The sequence below is a fragment of the Podarcis tiliguerta genome (genome assembly GCF_965153285.1).
Source record: "Podarcis tiliguerta genome assembly, chromosome: 7".
Lineage (NCBI taxonomy): Eukaryota > Metazoa > Chordata > Lepidosauria > Squamata > Lacertidae > Podarcis > Podarcis tiliguerta.
Genome location: NC_139540.1, coordinates 40,862,139 through 40,880,236, shown reverse-complemented (window position 1 = coordinate 40,880,236; position 18,098 = coordinate 40,862,139). Strand labels below are relative to the sequence as shown.

At 40.4% G+C, this 18,098-nt stretch overlaps 1 protein-coding gene across 3 annotated transcripts in view; it reads right to left on the bottom strand.

The window, feature by feature from the left end:
- KLHL14 (kelch like family member 14) overlaps positions 1-18,098 on the bottom strand; it is a 60,916-nt gene that overhangs the window by 39,691 nt on the left and 3,127 nt on the right. For all 3 annotated transcript variants that reach the window (XM_083451642.1, XM_083451644.1, XM_083451643.1), the window contains 2 exons: positions 17,699-18,098; positions 126-247 (listed from right to left, as the gene is read on the bottom strand). The exon at positions 17,699-18,098 is cut by the window's right edge. In XM_083451642.1, the coding sequence (XP_083307768.1) occupies positions 126-247; positions 17,699-18,098 (522 nt within the window). The remainder of the gene's footprint in view (positions 1-125; positions 248-17,698) is intronic.

Here is an 18,098-nt window from a genome sequence, read left to right as displayed (position 1 = left end):
CCATTGTGAAACCTGTGTAATATATAAACAAATCTCTGTAGGGAAGCAAATCAATAAAGTGTCTAATTTGATTAACCATGTTTTAAAATTCATCAAGGTAATTCAACGTAAAGTAAACTGCTTACTTGTCAGTATTTTCCATGTCTTCTTTTCATCATCATAATACTGAACCAAATTGCTGGGTAGCCGGTCAGGTCCAGGGGGCAGTCCACCAACCAACAAAAGCATTTTCTTGTTGGAGCGAATTCTTCACCCAAAAGAGAGAGAAGATGAATAACCACATTATTGGAGAATATTTTTAGTAGCAACAAAATCATAACCATCATAGGAATGTTCACTGCTTGTAGTTTTCTATTTCACTTTTTGTTGTTGTTTCCTTTCCCTATCAAGTCTCAACAAGTTTTTGAATCAAGCAGAAAAAATAATAAGAAAAGCTGCATAGCCGTCTACTTGTGGAATAATAAGTTTCCTTTATGCAATTTGTTAAAGGTTTATTCTAGAATGACCTTTTTCTCATATTATCCCTTTAAATCATCACTCTTTACAGTTGAATACACATGAAATGCTCTGGAGTTGTACTAAGGTTAAACATTAAAGTTGCATGTCAAAAATCGTATTAGTCAAAATCATTATTATAAAGCCATTCTGCACCCAAAGAACCTTGAAAAAAAATTAAGGCTATGCAGAGAGATTCTGAACCAATTCTTTAATCACACACTGAAACTTAGATTCCAACACTTCTGGCACAATTAGTAGCACTGTGCTAACAGGTACAGGCTGAACTCTACTTACTTACAAAACCCTTTTTTTTTGTTTTGTTTAATTTAGCCCTACATTGCCTCCTCTCCCTCCACAGCCCCTCCTTTCTCTGCTCTCCCTCTGAGCACCACTGGCTATAGCAACACCAATTGGTAAAATGAGACTGTGATGTTGTTGTGAGCCTCCCCAGAGTGGAGCCCTGCCAATGCTTGCCACTGATCCAGCGGCATGAACCTGCTCAAGTGTGCAAAGTCACTCTAATTCCCTCCCTCTGTTTTTCTACCTTCTCCCCCAGGGGGCAGCCACTGAAAAGAGTGACTACCCACCCATCAAGAGCTGGCAATTCGCTGCTATTAACCGTGACCGTGATTCCCAATCTGCCTGGCAGTTCTTAAGAACAGGACTGCAACGTCTCATATGCAGTAAAAGCTGTAATATGCACCCTGGCCTCCATCGCTATACCTGATGAATGCACGTTTCTTTGTAACACTAATGGCTTTAACACAATTTCAAGAGAAAAGGGGAGAGGAGACCTAGACCCCTAGATGAGTACTGATGCTTTAATAGTCACTTTACATATAATTGAACATCTATCAGTTACAGAAGCCTGGAAAAGTGATAAAATTCTAAATAGGGAACCATGGTAAGGCAATTCATTCTACTGTGATGTGAAATTTTAACTATATGCACATGCTATGGACGTATGTTATGTGCCTGATGCAACGTCTCACTGCAGGGTTGCTGACCTACTTGGTTACCCTGCAATCTTTATTGCATTAATCAATGGTTCCGGAAAGCAAAACAGGACTTGTTTCCATTAACTGGTTTGAATTATTACTGAACCATTTTAGGTACATTAAAAAAGAGGGCAACACTTCTGATGCTGAGATACTCTGTTAATAAAAAAGTACTTCAGTAAAGGGAGCTTTATCACTAATGTCCAGACACTGCATTCTTACAACAACAACAACAACAACAAAACAACAACAACAACAACAACAACTACTACTACTACTACTACTACTAAAGCCTGCATATGTTTGACCAACTACTGTAATTATATTAGCCTGGTGCTCTAATGGAAACATTCATAGAAAATGAACTCAAGTGAGTTTGGAATTCTGTCTGTATAGCCTTATTATCTTAATTAAGATATTGAAGGTGCAATCCTATTCAAGTCTACTCAGAGGTAAGCACCACTTAGTTCAATGGGACTTCAGATGTGTGTGTACAGCAGATGTAAGGAACCTGTGGCACTCCGAATCTTGCTGAAATTGGCCATGCTTGCTGGTGGGAATTGTAGTTCAACAACTTCTGGAGGGCCAAAGGTATTACACACTTGGTGTATAGGATTGGACCACAAAGATTACAATTACAACAAACTAAGGCTGCAATCCTAAATGCACTTACTTGCACCCTCCTTCATAAGATCATACAACTCTATTATAACACCACAATTCAGTGCTATTCTAATGTGCACATTACAGAACATCTACAGCTCACCTCCTGTGCTTGGGTTTTATCTCTAACCTAGCAAATCAGAAGCAGATGGCCACACAATGTGGAAGTCATAGGCCAGATGTTATGCCAAAGCTAAGCCCACAGGACCTCCAGTTCTTGTTCAGGCTGCCTGTGCTACTTGTGACTAGCGGTGGGCAAGCTCCTCTTGGTCAGAATTGGGCTCTTAAAAAACACCCCAAGTTTCTCTCAAACTCAGAAAATAGCTTGGTTCTTTCCAACCCAGTTCTGAGTTTGTTTTGGACTTGGCTGCACCCTGATGATGATGCTGGAGCATGGCAGGATGTGATCCATTTACACAGGGCTGTCTTTAGCAGATGCAGCACCGGGGTGCAAATATCTGCCCAGCACCCCCAAATTGTCATGGATAGTGTTGGGGTGGCATAGCTGCGCACTGCCAGCCATTGGTGGGGGGCAACTCTCCCCCATGCCGCTGTGGGAGAGCAATCCCCACAGAGGCTTGGGAAGGAAGCTGTGTGCCTGCCAGCCATATGGTTGGTGGGGCTCAGCTTCCATCCTAAGCCTCTGCAGGAATCACTCTCCTCCTGAGGAGGCTTGGGAGTGAAGCTGCGCTCTCCTCCCACAGAGGCTTGGGAGGGGCACAACTTCAGTCCCAAGCCTCTGTGAGGATCGCTCTCCTACTGAGGAGGCTTGGGAGGGAAGCTGCATGCCCGCCAGCCTTATGGCTGGTGGGGCGCAGCTGGCGGGTGTGCAGAGAAAGGGAAGGCTGCTGGCAAAGCCACACAGCTCCTCCACTTGCTGGGGCATCCCTGAGAGGCCGGCACTGTGGTGCGACACACCACTAAGCCCTGTGGGAAAGACGGCTCTGCATTTACACACCAGCTTCATCCCTCACATTTGCCTTTTATGTTGCTCTAGTGACAGCAACGATGGCAGGGGAAAGGTGGGAGCTCTTTCTTCCCTTCTCTAATACTTTGCATGTTACTTAAGGCTCAGTGCCAGACACACAGGAATGTGGTTTTCCAGCACTACTGACACGGGAAATGACATTTTGCAGCACTTCTTGTCTCTAGTACACAGGCATAGCTGCATGCCAGGCATCAGTGAGGAGAGCAGGGAAGAAAGGGCTCGCTTCCCATGCTCTTGGTGCCTCAACAAAGCAACAACAAAGGAAAGGGAATGGGAGGAGACTTGGAGGTGTGGGTGAGTGGGAAGAAAGAGTGGGAGAAAAGCTTAACTTACTTTCTGGCTCAGAATTTTACCCAAGTTACAGAACTTTTAGGGTTGTAATGCTTGCTTCACATTGAACAGTATCACGTATCTGTTCCAAACTGTGCTCAGATAATGCTTGGAACGATCACTACTTGTTTTTGTCCCCCTCCCTCATTTTCAAAATTTTATTAATATAACATGACAGTATGTAGCAAAAACCATTATACATCAAACAATCACTATTTGTGACATTTGTGCCGCAGGTGGGCCTCTGGATAGTACATTATTCAAGCAAGGGAAACATTTCATTTACAAAAGGAGTAGCATTGAATATGCTTGCTGCTTAAGTGCATGTGCACATGAATCTAGAAATAGGGCTTGGTGTTAGTTTATTTGCCAATTTATATTTAGCCATCGTGCCAAGACTGCCTCTTATAGTAAAAGGTAGTTATTACCTGCTTTAAAAGAAATCAGACACAGAATAGCTAGCAGGCAGTAACAAAGTTAGTAAATTTAAATTTGAGATCCCTTTGACCCATGAGATCAGAATCAGTTCCACTGTCACTGTCAGCATGGACTACCTTCCGATTCATGCCTGATAGATGAAAATTTCAATAACGCTTCATTCTACCCAATCTCTCCAAAGGGGGAGTAGAATAAACCATGTTTTAATTTGAGTTAAGGATGGCTGAACACATAACAAGAGACTGAGCAACGTTAAGCCATAAGTCACCTAAGCATGGTCATCCTTAATGAGAGAGTAAATTGTTTATTCCAACCGCCTTGTGTAGCATGTTCTATTTCTATCACAATCAACTTCACTTGTACTTTAAAATTCTGAAAACCATTGCAGGTTTGGCCAATAAAGAAGCTTATTTCAATTTTTTATTAGTTTTTGCATTTCACATTCATCTAAAAAACCATCTTCAAGCCTCATAGCACTATGAAGAAACAAAAAATAGTAAAAGTTGTCTTGTCTGAGGTGCAGGATGACTGGCGACACTCTGATATGAATTACCAAATAGTGGTAACAGGTAATGTATACTTGGGCCCAAATTGTACAATGTGAACATGTAGAAACCAGAGCTGTGTATGTGTAGTCCTCTCAAAAACCAACCAACCAACCAACCAACCAACCAACCAACCAACCAACCTGCAAGTTGTGCCAGTCACCTGTTCAGTGGGGAAAAGAGAAGGTGAGTTGTTGAGACAGACCTCAGTTTCCACTGCCAAAAAACTGATTTGGTGTGATTTTCAGCTTATTTGAGGATTCTACACATGCACAGATACTGCTGGACTGAGGAATTGCACATCCAGCATAGAATCCCTTTAAAGATGCATGCAGAAGCCTACTTCTGTACATGTTTCTCACCCCCCCAAAAAAACAATATCCTGAGATTTTAAAAAATGAAAAATGAGTAACAGAAATCAGTAAAAATGCAGCATTATTAAAAGCAATCCACAGTTAAATCCTATCAACTATTTATGGAAGGCTTTCTGCAGTTTGTGGGGCATCATAACAGAGAAGGAAATTGCTGATACCTCCCCTACAACAAAAAAGAAATAGAAGACAGTTGGACACCAAAAGTGCTATAGAAATTATAACTTGAGGATGATATCCAACTAAGTCACATTCAGAGTAGACCCGCTGAATTCAGTAGACTTAAGCTGATTACATAGTAAAACAGCCCAAGCTGCAAAAGAAAAACAAACAAACTTTTTTTCTGAATGCTGTATGGAAAATCACATGAATCCAACCTTTGAAAGGGAAACTTTGGAAGGAACTTGGAAGGGCATATTTTAAAGGTCTAACAGCCTATATTTCCATGCTGTACTTTGCTGCATATTTTGTGATTTTAAACATCTGCTGGGATTTTCTCACTACTTGTCCCCAAAGTGGATCTTGGCATCCAAGAATTCTCCTTTTATACCTAGTTTTCCCCCCTTGTACCAATAGCTTCTTCCTAACAAACTATGGTCACTAGCCAACATGGATCCATGGCTTGTTAAGGTGGAACAAACTACATTCCAGTTTGGACATAATTGCAAGACAAGGCTTCATGGCTTCCTGCTCCCACTCACACCAGGGTAGGGGTGAAGTCAAAGCAATCAGATAGTATGAACTACCATGCTGCTTGACCCTGATAAGCTATTAACCATGGATTAGTATTATGTGCAAACTAGCCATATATACCTCAGCAGTTCTAAACAGCATAGGAGTGATATAGCGTCCATGCTGAAACCTCTGATGATTTCAAAATTCAGGCCCACTTCACATCTTATTAATAAGTCAGGCTAAGCCAAAACATTGTTTAGCAAGACTGTGTGAATATGTGGATTCCTAGAAATGTCTAAACCATGCTTATAATTAAGCTCTCTTGAGACTAACCACAAGCTGCAGCCAATAACAAACCTTGGTTGGAGCTCGTGTTTAGTCTGGACAGTGCTTAACCTAGGCTTGCCATACGTCAGGAAAATTCTCGACATGTCCTGGTTTTTGAGTGTAAAAATGGCGTCGGGGGGAATTTTGCCGAATCAGCAAATTGTCAAGGAAAACCTGGATGTATGTCAATGCGATGGAAAGAAAAAGCAGCAGAAACAGCTCCAAAAACTCAACCATTTGGGTTTGTTCCCCCCAAAAAGCTCAACAACATTGCGGCAGGTATCAGGAATTTTACTTTTTGAAATATGGTAACTCTAGCTTAACCATGAGCCTGGATTCAGATGACTTGCTAAGCCAAACCTTCTCATAACTCCACACAGAAGCAAAATAAGTGGCTTCAGATCCTCTCCATTAGCCCACACTTTTACACTAAACCAGTGTTTGAGTTAGTGAAATATGAATCAAGCTATTATATTTTAGGTCTATCTACACCTAAGACTTTTCAAGTGTACCCCTAAAGTTATAAAATATGAATGTCACAAACATGTTTATAAATATGAACATCATATAGGTACAAGTGTCTGGGATCCATCATTATCTACAGCTCCCTATTCAATGCACATTCATAAGCAAAACTGGGTTTGCCTCTGTGTAATATGTGAAATGTTCCAGAGACATGGGGGCTCTTGAATTAAATATTTCCAAATTCTGGAGATGGAAAAAATTCATCAGCATAACATAAATATTTGTTCCACTCAACTTTAATACCTGCCCAACTGTTGTTGTGGTTTTTTTTTGTGTGGGGGGCTTGGCTTCTATGTTCACCTGTTATGTGAAGAACTTGTAAAGAAGGGATTGGATTAATGAAACAAAACAGAGAGAAGGGGCAATCTGCAAGAGAAAGAAGACAGCTGATGTGCAGGTCACAAAGTACAGAGCTGGAGTTCTGCTTATAAAGGAAGTCCTATTATTTTGGTTTTTCGTCAAGTTCCCCCCCCCCCCCCAGTTGGAGGTTTATGTGAGGATTCTAACAGCAGACAAATTAAAGGCAGTATTCAATGCTGAAGTGGAAATCTTACAAAAATGGAAAAGGAAACAAATAGGAATAATGTGTATCTTGTTCCCAATTCTTCTTGATTTTTCTTTTATATATGTAACTACAGTGTCCTTTCCTCACTTGTTTCTTTTTCAAAAGTTAATACTTGTGTCTTAAAATTATTTCTTCTTTCACTTTGTGCAGCCACTTCCTTGGTAGCCACGCTACATCTTTCATTCACCTTTCTTTTCTTTTATGAACATGAAATAGCCAGGCCAACACAACTGATTTCACCTATTGGTTTGATAATGCTATCCTTGTTAAGTCACTTAACTGGATCCCAAGTGCTTTTGCAACATTTTAAAGTATTTTCCTTTCACGTTGCTGTATCCCTGTTTCAGATTACTGATACAAACAATGCACCAACATTTGTGTTTGTTTTAAAGCAAAAGCAGCCTCAGGAGGCTGCAATTCTGAACACAGAAACAATAAAACCTTGCTTAGCCCTTTGTCCATTGACAGTGCACACCCCGGTCCTACCCCACCCACAGCCACCATCAAATCATCCATAGAAATGATTTCCTTAGCAAGGTTCTCTTAGAAATATGATCTGGAAACTTGTTCTTGCAGACCTGGAGGTTGCACCCTTATGATTGCCATTACCTTTAAAAAAATGTTTTTTGGGGAAAAGAACCATCAACCATGTCTTTTCTTCACTGTCTTTCTGAGTCACCAGCTTTTGCCTCAGGCCAACAGAAAATTTGTAGCATGTAATCTTGATTTATCATTAAATATTTTGTTTAGAAAAATATTAATAGATGCTTCTTTCTTTCTTTCTTTCTTTCTTTCTTTCTTTCTTTCTTTCCTTCCTTCCTTCCTTCCTTCCTGTGAGACTGCACAAGTAGGTAGGTGAATTTCATTTCTTGAACCCTTTCAAATGAATCTCTCACACAAATACTTGAGCCAGTTTCATTTTCTTGGCCTCCACAGGCTCAGCGTATCACACTTCATTCAGGATTTACTCCAGGCAGCATGGTGACCTACTCAGAAAGCTTTGGCAATCCTCTATTTGGAAATTGCAGCTCTAGGCACAGAAGAGTGTACAAAACTCCAGCACTGGTTGGACATTCAAACTCATGTCATTACAATTACATGAAGCTAGAGTGAGGCTGTGGCTGCTCTATCACAGGCACACACACTGAGGGGCATAACTGTAGAGGAGAGGCAGGCTTCCAAAGAGTTATCCATCCCTTGTTCATCAGTGTTAGAAACTGAGATATGAAAGCTAGGAGCTAAATGGCACCTTTAACCTAGGTTATGGGCGCAAGAATAGAATGTCTAGGCACACTTTTTTATAACAAGAATTCAAAACTAAAAATGAATGAACTGCAGCTAAAATATTATGTTCGTTTTTCACATGATCTAGTTCTTCCTCTGCCCACCCCCTAATACTCCTATCGGGGTCTCTTCTCCAGTCTTCAGAAAGCAGCTGGAAGTGGGGAGGCAGAAAAATGTCCTCCTTTCCTTCCATCCTGCAGTTTTATTCTGAAATCTTAGGCACAGTACCATGCCCAGAGTTCAGAAACTGCTCATGCTAATGAATTTCCCTGTCGCAAAATGTGCCGAGAACAATGGGAGTTTCAAACTCTGCTTGTCATGATGTGGAACCCTGTGCAATCAGGGATCCATGTCATGGAGAGAGCCTAGACACACAGAGCTGGCTCCTCACAACAGATGTGCCCTCCCAGGGAATGGACAGCAGCAGTGTGAGGGGCTGACAGAGATGCGATGGCAAAGATGGGCCCACTCCCCAACTCTATATACTGCTAGCTAGACTTGGAAGAGTGTGGCAAACTTCACAGACATATAACAGGCTGCATTTATTCATTGTATTGCAATACACTATTTTTATTTGTTATAGCTATTTAGCTAGGATTGGTTCCTAAAGTGCCCTATGACTAAAATCCACAGTAAGGATTTTTACTATGGATTTTTGCTACCATATTATTACTGATATGTTGGTGTGGTAGGGGCTGTCTCCTCTGGTTCCTGGCAGTTAGTGATGAACTCTGAGTTCCAGGAGGGAGTGAAATCAGAGATTGGGTGATGCTGGTAACAAATGCCAACTCACAGAAGTTTTCTGGCCCCTCATCGTGTTATTTACTATTCATTTCATTTCTATATTTATTTATCCTGCCTTTCTTCCAACATGGGATTACAGGTGGCATAAATGGGGGTTTCCAGACAGCCTCCCACCCAGGAGCTGACCAGACCCAGACCTGGAAATGCTTTAGCTTTAGCAAGGTGACCGAACTAGGTGCCCTGAGGCTATGCTCTTGTACGTACATATGAGTCGGACAGGTAGGATGTATTATACTAACACTATTTACAGTGATGAACAATTCAAAAATTTCTTGGCAAGTTGTCTGCTGTACATTTTCCTTTTAGGCAGTTTAATAGGTTTTGTTTTGTTTTTAAAAACCCTCTCGTGAACTGGATATACAAGTTTTCACTTTCCCTATTAGTCAGATTCTTGCTGATTGTACTGTCTCACCATTACTTCAGGTTTGAACAGAAAATTCACATCACAGAGTCCTGGAGAAAACACACTGTCTTTGATCATAGTGTCTGAGGTCTGACATCATGGAGAGCTGTGCTTTAAAGAACATGAATGCTTCTCTCCTCCCTATCTGTGAAGGGAGCAAGCTGGTACGTGATCAGAAATTATGCAGTCCTGATTTATCTCCTTAATTTGCTCTATTGAAACACTGCATATATTGCACCCCAAATCCCATCTTAAGTTTATCAAAGTCTCATAGGAATTCTAAAAGTAATGTTTGTTCCTTTGTTATGGCTGGTTATCCATTTCCCTCTGAGGCTTCTAAAAAAAAAAGAAGAAGTCTGCTGTCTCAGCCATTACTTTCTCCAGCCTCCCCCTCCAGCCTCCCCCTGATCAGTCAGCTTCTGTTAATCTTGGCAGGGTTTATTTGAGCTAAATCAGTTATCTCCCTTCCAATGACACAGCAAGAGATATATGCTACTAGAAATATTTGGAGCCATCTTCCTGAAAATGTTCCAGGGTAACAAATAACTTAGCTGCAAATCCAATGCCAAGAAATACTTTTTTGTTCTTTAAAATGACTCCTAGTTTTAAGAACCACTGACAGAGATTATTATTATTTATTGAGCAGCTGACAGCATTTCTATAGGGCGTTTCCGCTATGTTTTTGCATATTTGATTACTTTTGATATTTGATTACTCTGCATGGATTGTGTCAACCATAAACTGTGGTGCTATTTTGAAGTTAGGGATTTATTATGCCACTGTGACTGCCGTTTCTCCTGATGACCTCCAATTACTATTGCCAAAGGGCACTGGTTGTTTGGGGGAAAGCTTCAGGGTTGGGGCTGTTATTTTGAATCTGAAGTTTTCTATTCTAGGCGATGTGGATATATGGTGGCCAGAGGACAATATTTAATTTATTAAGTCCAAGACAGTTGGATGGCACTTTGTACACCTCCTTCCAGCAGCTCTTGCAGCCAAGCTGGTGCCAAACGTATGGGTCTGCTTTCCTTTGGACCACATTAGTGAGGCCGAGGGAGGGGTTGTTGTCTGGGCAGCCCAGGACCTCTATACATACTGCCCAGGCTTGCACCCAGGAGAGGTGCTGCTAACACAGCAGTTTGACTTCATCACTGGAGGCACATTCCATTGTCTCTTGAGACAGACAGATGCCAATATATAGTGATCATCTGACCAGCTTGCACCAACTTTTTATGAGCAAATTTCCAAATATCGTTGATGACTTCCAGCAAATTTTCACAGAACTCAGGCCCTATTTCATAACTTATACAATTAATAATCAACACAATCAGCACACCTTGGCTGGTTTGATGGTCAATGCAAAGCGGCTAAGAAAGTTCTGGCTAAGGCAATTAGGGATTCACATAAGAATCCATCAGAGGAATCCATGGAAAATTTGATCAAACTTAGACTGGATTACAAGAGTCTGCTCAAGAACAAGAAAGCTGAATATATGAAACCCAGTGTCAGGAATTGGGTCTAGCAGTAATGGAACAGAGGAAAGACAAAATCTGGGAACTGGGTTGTAGCTCTGAGCTCCTCAGGAAAAAATACAAGATACATATATGATTCATAGATAAAATTTATCTCCATGTTTTTTGGTCTACTAGGTAGAGAGACATCTCTAAACACTGCATAGCTCACACAAAGAGTACAAAATAGGAGAAGCAAATAATCCAGGTGGGTTCAGTGGATGATCATAGTGAGGTATTTCATATATACAAGAACTGTGTCAAAATGGTTGTGATAGCTTGCCGGTCTCATCTCCCACTTTCAGTCCCACAATAATCACCTTACTACTTGACTTATTATGACATATTTATAATACTTGACCTCAGAAGGCAGATGTTGTCTCACACGGTTCTTTCTCTACACAGAAAAGCAGCTTCAAATTAATACGTTTGGCAGAAGGCCATTCATTTGATACAGAGTGTTATAGTTCAATAACAAGGGATACTGGCAGCAAACTAAACAGCAAACTAAGGTAAGCTGAAGGATCTGAATGTGCTTAGTGTGTTCTTTTTGGCTTGTTTGTTTTATTCCCCCTCTTCAGTTGAACAGCAGGCCTCTATTCAGCTCCATTTCAGAGTTTTGCCTTGTGAGATGGAATGCAACAAGCATAAGTATTCTGCATAGGGATGAGCAGGGTGGCAAAATGGGGAAGTGGGAGCATTCAAGTGGGTCCTTAGAGGTTAAAGAAACCTCTAAATATATATAGGAATTGTGGAATCATAGAATTGTAGAGTTGGAAGGGACTACAAGGATCATCTAGTCCAATTGCCTGAAATGCAAGAATATTTTGCTCCACATGGGCCTCGAACCAATAACCCTAAAATTAAGAAAGTCATACTCTACTTAAATGATCTACCAACTGAACTATGAGAAACTTGCCTTTTCTTTTTCTTTTTAAAGCAAGCTCAACAGTCTCCAAACCCAATGGGGCTGAGGTCTGTACCAGGGGAATATTTAGGTACTTAAAGGTTTGGAGGGCATGGACCCCTTGACACAAATTTGCATAAGAACACCATATGCTAATGTGTATAGATGCAAATTCAGAATTTAAATGTCAGAGAAGGCAAGTCAGCCTATTTCCCATCCCTGTGTAAATTATTCAATTAATTTGCACCCTACCCAGAGCACCTAAAATCAGTGCCCCTTCAATTCTTTTACTCCCAATTAATTTCCCAGCATATCTTTATCCAAATCAGTTAAATTCCCATTCAAATTACCCTCGAATTATCTCTCCAAATACATTTATTCTTCCAAATTAATATCCTACCCAAATCGACCCTTCACAATTCCATTTCCCCCAAATTCGTTACCCACACAGGTAATGATCTGGGGCACTTAGAAAAAGATTTGGAGCTCAAGCCCCATGAACCCAACTCTAGCAGAGCCCCTGGTCTGCACATGCATGTTGCCTGCTTAGTGCCAGTGAATGTTGCCAGCATGGGAGTAGCATTCAGGGCCAAACCTCCACCAGTAGGCTTGCATGGTATATGTTATGAGCTATTGCCTCCAAGACCAATTTCCTTCCAACGGGAATCTTTAAACTGAGAAGAGGACCCTTTCTGCATGTGTTGTGGGGGAAATACAACTGGCTTGCAAGAACATGCAGCTTCAAACCCAATTCCCTCTCTCCTCACACTTGCACCCAAACCAAACAGGAGAATGGGTCTCCAAAGCCCCTCATCTTAAGCAAGTGCCAGGCGCTCCCCTTCCTTAGTTAATATTTGATTATGGTGCCTACAAAGAGCAGTGAGCATACACAGACTGCAACTAGGATTTCAACCATACTTATATCCCATAACTACACACAGATAAACAAAGTCTGCCCCTTGGAAAACAGAGTGGCAAAACTTGATTGAACTTCAGAATGATAAAAATGATAGAAATTGCTTTATCGGTCATTGACAATTATACGCCTTCATGCAACGGACTTTGCAGTAAGTCTAACTTGACAACTATCAATATCTAGCTTTTAAAAAAATATTAAAAAGCACTCTAGTGAAGTCCATTGTGTGATGGACACTTTTAGACAACTAAGTTCTAGTCAGTGGTGAAAGAGGCAAAGAATTACAGAATTCTGTGTAAACGTGTAAACCATTGTCTTGAAGTATCCAGCTTGATTTCCATTGCACAGTCACTGTAACTATCAATATATGAGACATTAAAAAGCTCATGCACCCAGGCAAATGGTAGTGAGCTGCAAAAACAGGTGGGAGGAAGAGGTATCATGGTCCTTTCTTACTAAGACTTCCTAGTGAACCAAGATTAGTAGAAAAACCTAAAGAGCCCTTTCAAACACCCAACTTCTCCTATTTGCTGAGAGGCAAAGGTGATACCACTTTCCTGGAGAGAGCTATTTCATTTTTCTCAGTTTATGGGGAAAGTGTGGGAACAAAGTAAACTCTCCATCTTTTATTCCAATTCTTTCAATTCAGAGCTCTAAAATGTAATTGAAAATGCAAAGGAAATTATCATCTTTAAAACCAGTCACCAAGAAAACCATAAGCTGTAATGCAAGGAAGAGTTTCTGCCACCAGGACACTGATGACTGGTTGCTAGTCAAATAAGGGGGAAAGCTGAAGTTGATGCTTTATTATTACCTCGAGCAAGCCATATAACATTACAATCTCCATATATGCATCTTAGCATTTGCCTCTTCATTCAGCAACTGAGAGTTAATGCAGAAGCCCAATTCAGAAGTAACAAAATCATGGTTTGTCAATACATGCATGATCCTCATGACTGTACTTTATCCCTTACTCCTTTGTGTGTAACAAGATTTAGCTTTGATTCACAGTTTGTAACAAACAGCGATTTCCTATTTCATCTGAACACAAGAGACTCTTGTTTGTAGAAATCATAATTAGCTAACAAATCAGGATATTGAAACAAAGCATAGTCTGCTACCTTGGTTTGTTAACAAATTGTGGTTTGAATGAACCACAGTTTCTCATATTCAGACAAAACAGGAAACTGCTGCTTGTTACAAACTGCAAATGGAAACTTTAAATCTCCTCCCCTTGTGTGTAAAGCAGAGACGGGAGGGGGCAAATCATGCATGTTATATTCAGCACTTTACAGGGTATAAAGCTGTACTTCTTTATACAATCCTTAGGATTAAGTTCCACTAAACTCTGAAATTTTATGATTTCTTACTTATGGAAAAATACATTTTCCATAGTTTTTAGAACAAACATTTACATTTTATGGGTGAAAAGTATATCTTACTTTACTACTGATTCCTTAGAACTAGCATATTGGTATGATCTATATAATGCATTTGAAATGTAATAAATGTTGGCTATGGTCTTGCATCCATTGAAGGATTTCATTTTGAGACAGACCATCATCAAAGGTATTATAGTTTCAAATATGTGCACTTGTTTTGCAGCAGTGATAACAGTATTATCTTATTTTAGGGCTGCAATACAAAAGATACATAAAATTACTACTTCCAGAGAGCAACTTGAGAATCATAATTCAGGCTTTTGGCTTTTTACCCTTTCTCTTTAGTGGGAGTTTAAAGTTTGCAAATAGGGCAAATCCCAAAGCATCTGCATGCAATAGTTTTAAGTAGTGCATTAGGAACAAAAGTGTAATTTTAAGCAAATCAGGAAGACAGTTATCAAATTATGCTAAAGGCCTGATGCAGCCCCCATTAAAGTAAATGGGAGTCTGCAGCAGGATGTTAATCAGTCTTTAAGAGCAGGTGTGTTAATTCTATGTTTCTTCATTATAGAGTACTAAGCAGATGTCTATGCCACTTAACTATTTACCTCTCAGAAAGAAGCTAGTCTCTTTTAAAAAGAACCATATTCATAAGTATCCCTTATCAACATCTCATAAAACATTTCATGTAGTTCTAATTTACCTATGTCATTATTGCTCCCTGGAAACCAATAATCATGTCTGGAAATCATTCTCTATATTCATTTCTATCTATCAGACTACTTTATTCAATAAGTTTTAAATATGCTTTCCCCCAAATAATTCCAAATAATGTTCCCATGCCTTTTAAAGAATCTCTTTCATTTAATGTTAAGCTTTCAAGGATCATCATTTGTTTAGTTTAAAATTTTATATTTAATTTCTTCAGTTTTAATTAAGTCATATGGGACAGTTAAAAAACCTTAATCGGGTGCATATAAAATTTGCTTTGCTTATGAACTTCTTTGATTTATTTATCTTTTTGTGTATATGCTAGACAGTATCGTGGAATAATTATGGAATATTAAAGAAAGTCAAACTATCAAGATAGAAGAGTAGATCATTAATGGATATCAATGATAATATCTAGAGTAAAGTTTTAATATGACTACAGAGGTTAATTTGTTTTAATACTCTCAATATGTCCGTACAATGTTATATGTGCAACAAACAAGTTAAATAAGTATCCACATTTGAGTACAAAAGTGAGAAATACTGGGTTGTATCCAATGTTAGTCCTATTCAGTGTTGACCCATTGAAATTAATGGGCTTGACTAACTTAGGCCCATTAATTTTAATGGGTCTACTTTGAATATAGCGTAGATGGATTCAATCCATAGTTCCATAACACTGCAAGCCCATACATATCTACTCAGTAGGAAGCCCCATTTAGTTCAGTGGGGTTTACTCCCAGGTAAGCAGGTGTAGGATTGCAGCCTTAATGACTACAGAATAAGGTCAGACTATGTCTGATCTGTGCATTTTTTGCTTAAAGGAAAAAGATAGCTTCCAGCTGCAGAAGTATCAGCATCCCTGACACCTGTAAACATTCAGTGGTCAGAACACCACTACATATCCTTCAAATGATATGGACCAGTGAAGCTGGAAGGTATCTGCACTGAACCAAACAGCCTGGTATCTCAGCAATCCACCACAACACAAACCCCATCATGTCCCAGGTGGTGTGCAGAATTGAGGCTGAAGTAGGTAATGTAGTCTGTATTTCGAAAGCCAAAATATTATCCTAGAGACAGTTGCCAGACATGTTACTGTTAAGGCCTCAAATGTGCTTTTATACTGTATTTCTTAGTGCTCCTGTTACAATTTTTCCTAATACTTGGCACTAAGATACACTAAAGTGTAGCTAGATATTTTACAAAGCCTCTCTAGAGACAAAGAAAGCCAGAAGCTCTGCAGCTATCATCAGCTAAAGTTAAATGTTTAAGTTAAACATGGAGTTTTTGTTAAGTTCTGCACAGGGAAATAAAACACCATAATATGCAAAACACTACGAATCTCACAACGCTCTTCCCGATCATGCCACTTTAATAACAATTCACTGTTAACCATATATTAAAAAGACAAAATAAAAGTTTTGTGACATGTCTAGACTTTCAGACAGTTTGATATTAATACATACAACAAAAAAGAGGCATAGCTACACACAAAAATATAATATTAAACACTTCCCATCTCTTTCATTTCCCATAGTAGCAATTTAAAAGATTTTTATCATGGATTTTCATTCACTCATTTAACAGGAAAATATATATGATGTCACAAACAGTATGACATCATGACTTTTCATGGGCAATACCTGCATTTTATCAACGGCAGTATTATAAGTGAGCATAGAAAGTACTTTAAGAGCTAGATGTAAACCCAGACATCTGCACTGTATTTGGATTGTTTTATAAAACAGGTGAAACATTAAACTGGGAATAATGTGAAGCATGTTAACGATTAACACATTTTAAGTTGTACTTTTTGCTGTTAAATATAACTTGTACATTGCATTGTAGTATCAGGGGAACAGAGCATTATATCAGAAAGAATTGTGGTAACTTCCACAGTAGAAAGATGAGGAGCTGGCAAGATACCATCCCTGTAGAAAGGGCCCAAGGAGATCATAATGGGATTTAAAACTGATGCTACTAAGCCATGGCTGTTTGCCCATCCAATTTTCTCCCCATATTGTATTTTAAGAGACATCTCCTAAATTATCCAGCACATTCCACTTTCCCTTGACACCAGTCTTGCTTGCTGTGCACTGCACCTCTAACAAGTTCAGTGACTGGGCAGCTTAACACTTAAGGAGAACATCACAACCTGTTACTGAAGTCTTCCTTTCCTTTTTCAAAACTGTATTCTCCTTTTGTCCTCCCCTCCCCTAAATCAAACAAATTTAAATAAATTTAAAAAGTACTTTGCTTTCTTCAAAACACCTCACCATGGGCTGTATCAACAAAGCATCTTCCAGAAAAGTGTGGGTGCAATTCCATTTTGACAGGGCTCAAACTTTCCCTGCAACCCGAACTTTCATCCAAGTGCATTACATAAGGAACTGACCTGTATCCTTTATCACAAGCTCACCCACAAGAGCACAAGCAGAAATCCACAGCACAATCCCATACAGGTCTATTGAGTAATAAGTCTCCATGTGACTTCCTTCCACATAAGGGTCCAGCTTCAGTTGTCTGCAAACTTTCTGCACGTGTTATTGATGCAGTAGGAAGTGACTATCCAAAACAACTGCAGCATCTTTAAAGGGCCCCAAATATCTAAGCCATGGCTCCTTTTTGAGCCATGATATTCCTGTGGCTGTTGCTCTAGTGTGTCCCCCCCCCATATATATTTCCTCTCTATTTTCTATGGGAGGGTGTGTTCAACCCACCGCCTCAGCCAGGCGCTGTCCCTCTTTTGCTCACAGCTCTGTAGTGCTGAAGTCAACTTTTGAACCTCAAGTTCCATGTACCCACGCAGCTAATCCGATGCACCCGCCCGCCCGCTTCGCCTTCTCTTACTTACCTGCTGGCCAGGCTCTGCCTGCAGTGCTGCCTGAAGGGCATCAGGTGGTAGTTCATGGCGTCCAGAAGCAGCTTCTGGCAGACGGGGTCGGTCCGCATGAAATCCACCGACTGGACCCGCTCGACGAGCTCCGGGGCCGGGATGAGGGCGAAGCGCAGGCGCTTCATGAGGTCCGGCGCGTACTGCATGCGGGTCTCTCGGTCGTGCTCCAGCCACAGCACGGACATCTGGAAGAGCGCCAGCTCCGACTCCACGGGGGGAGGCAGCGAGTCCAGCAGGGCGCGCATCTCCTCGAAGTTGAGCAGCAGCACGTCCTCCACCAGGTACTTGTTGGCCAGCTTCTTGGTCTCCTCGAGGCCGTGCAAGGCGGCGATCTTGCACACCTGCTTGTAGTTCTGCA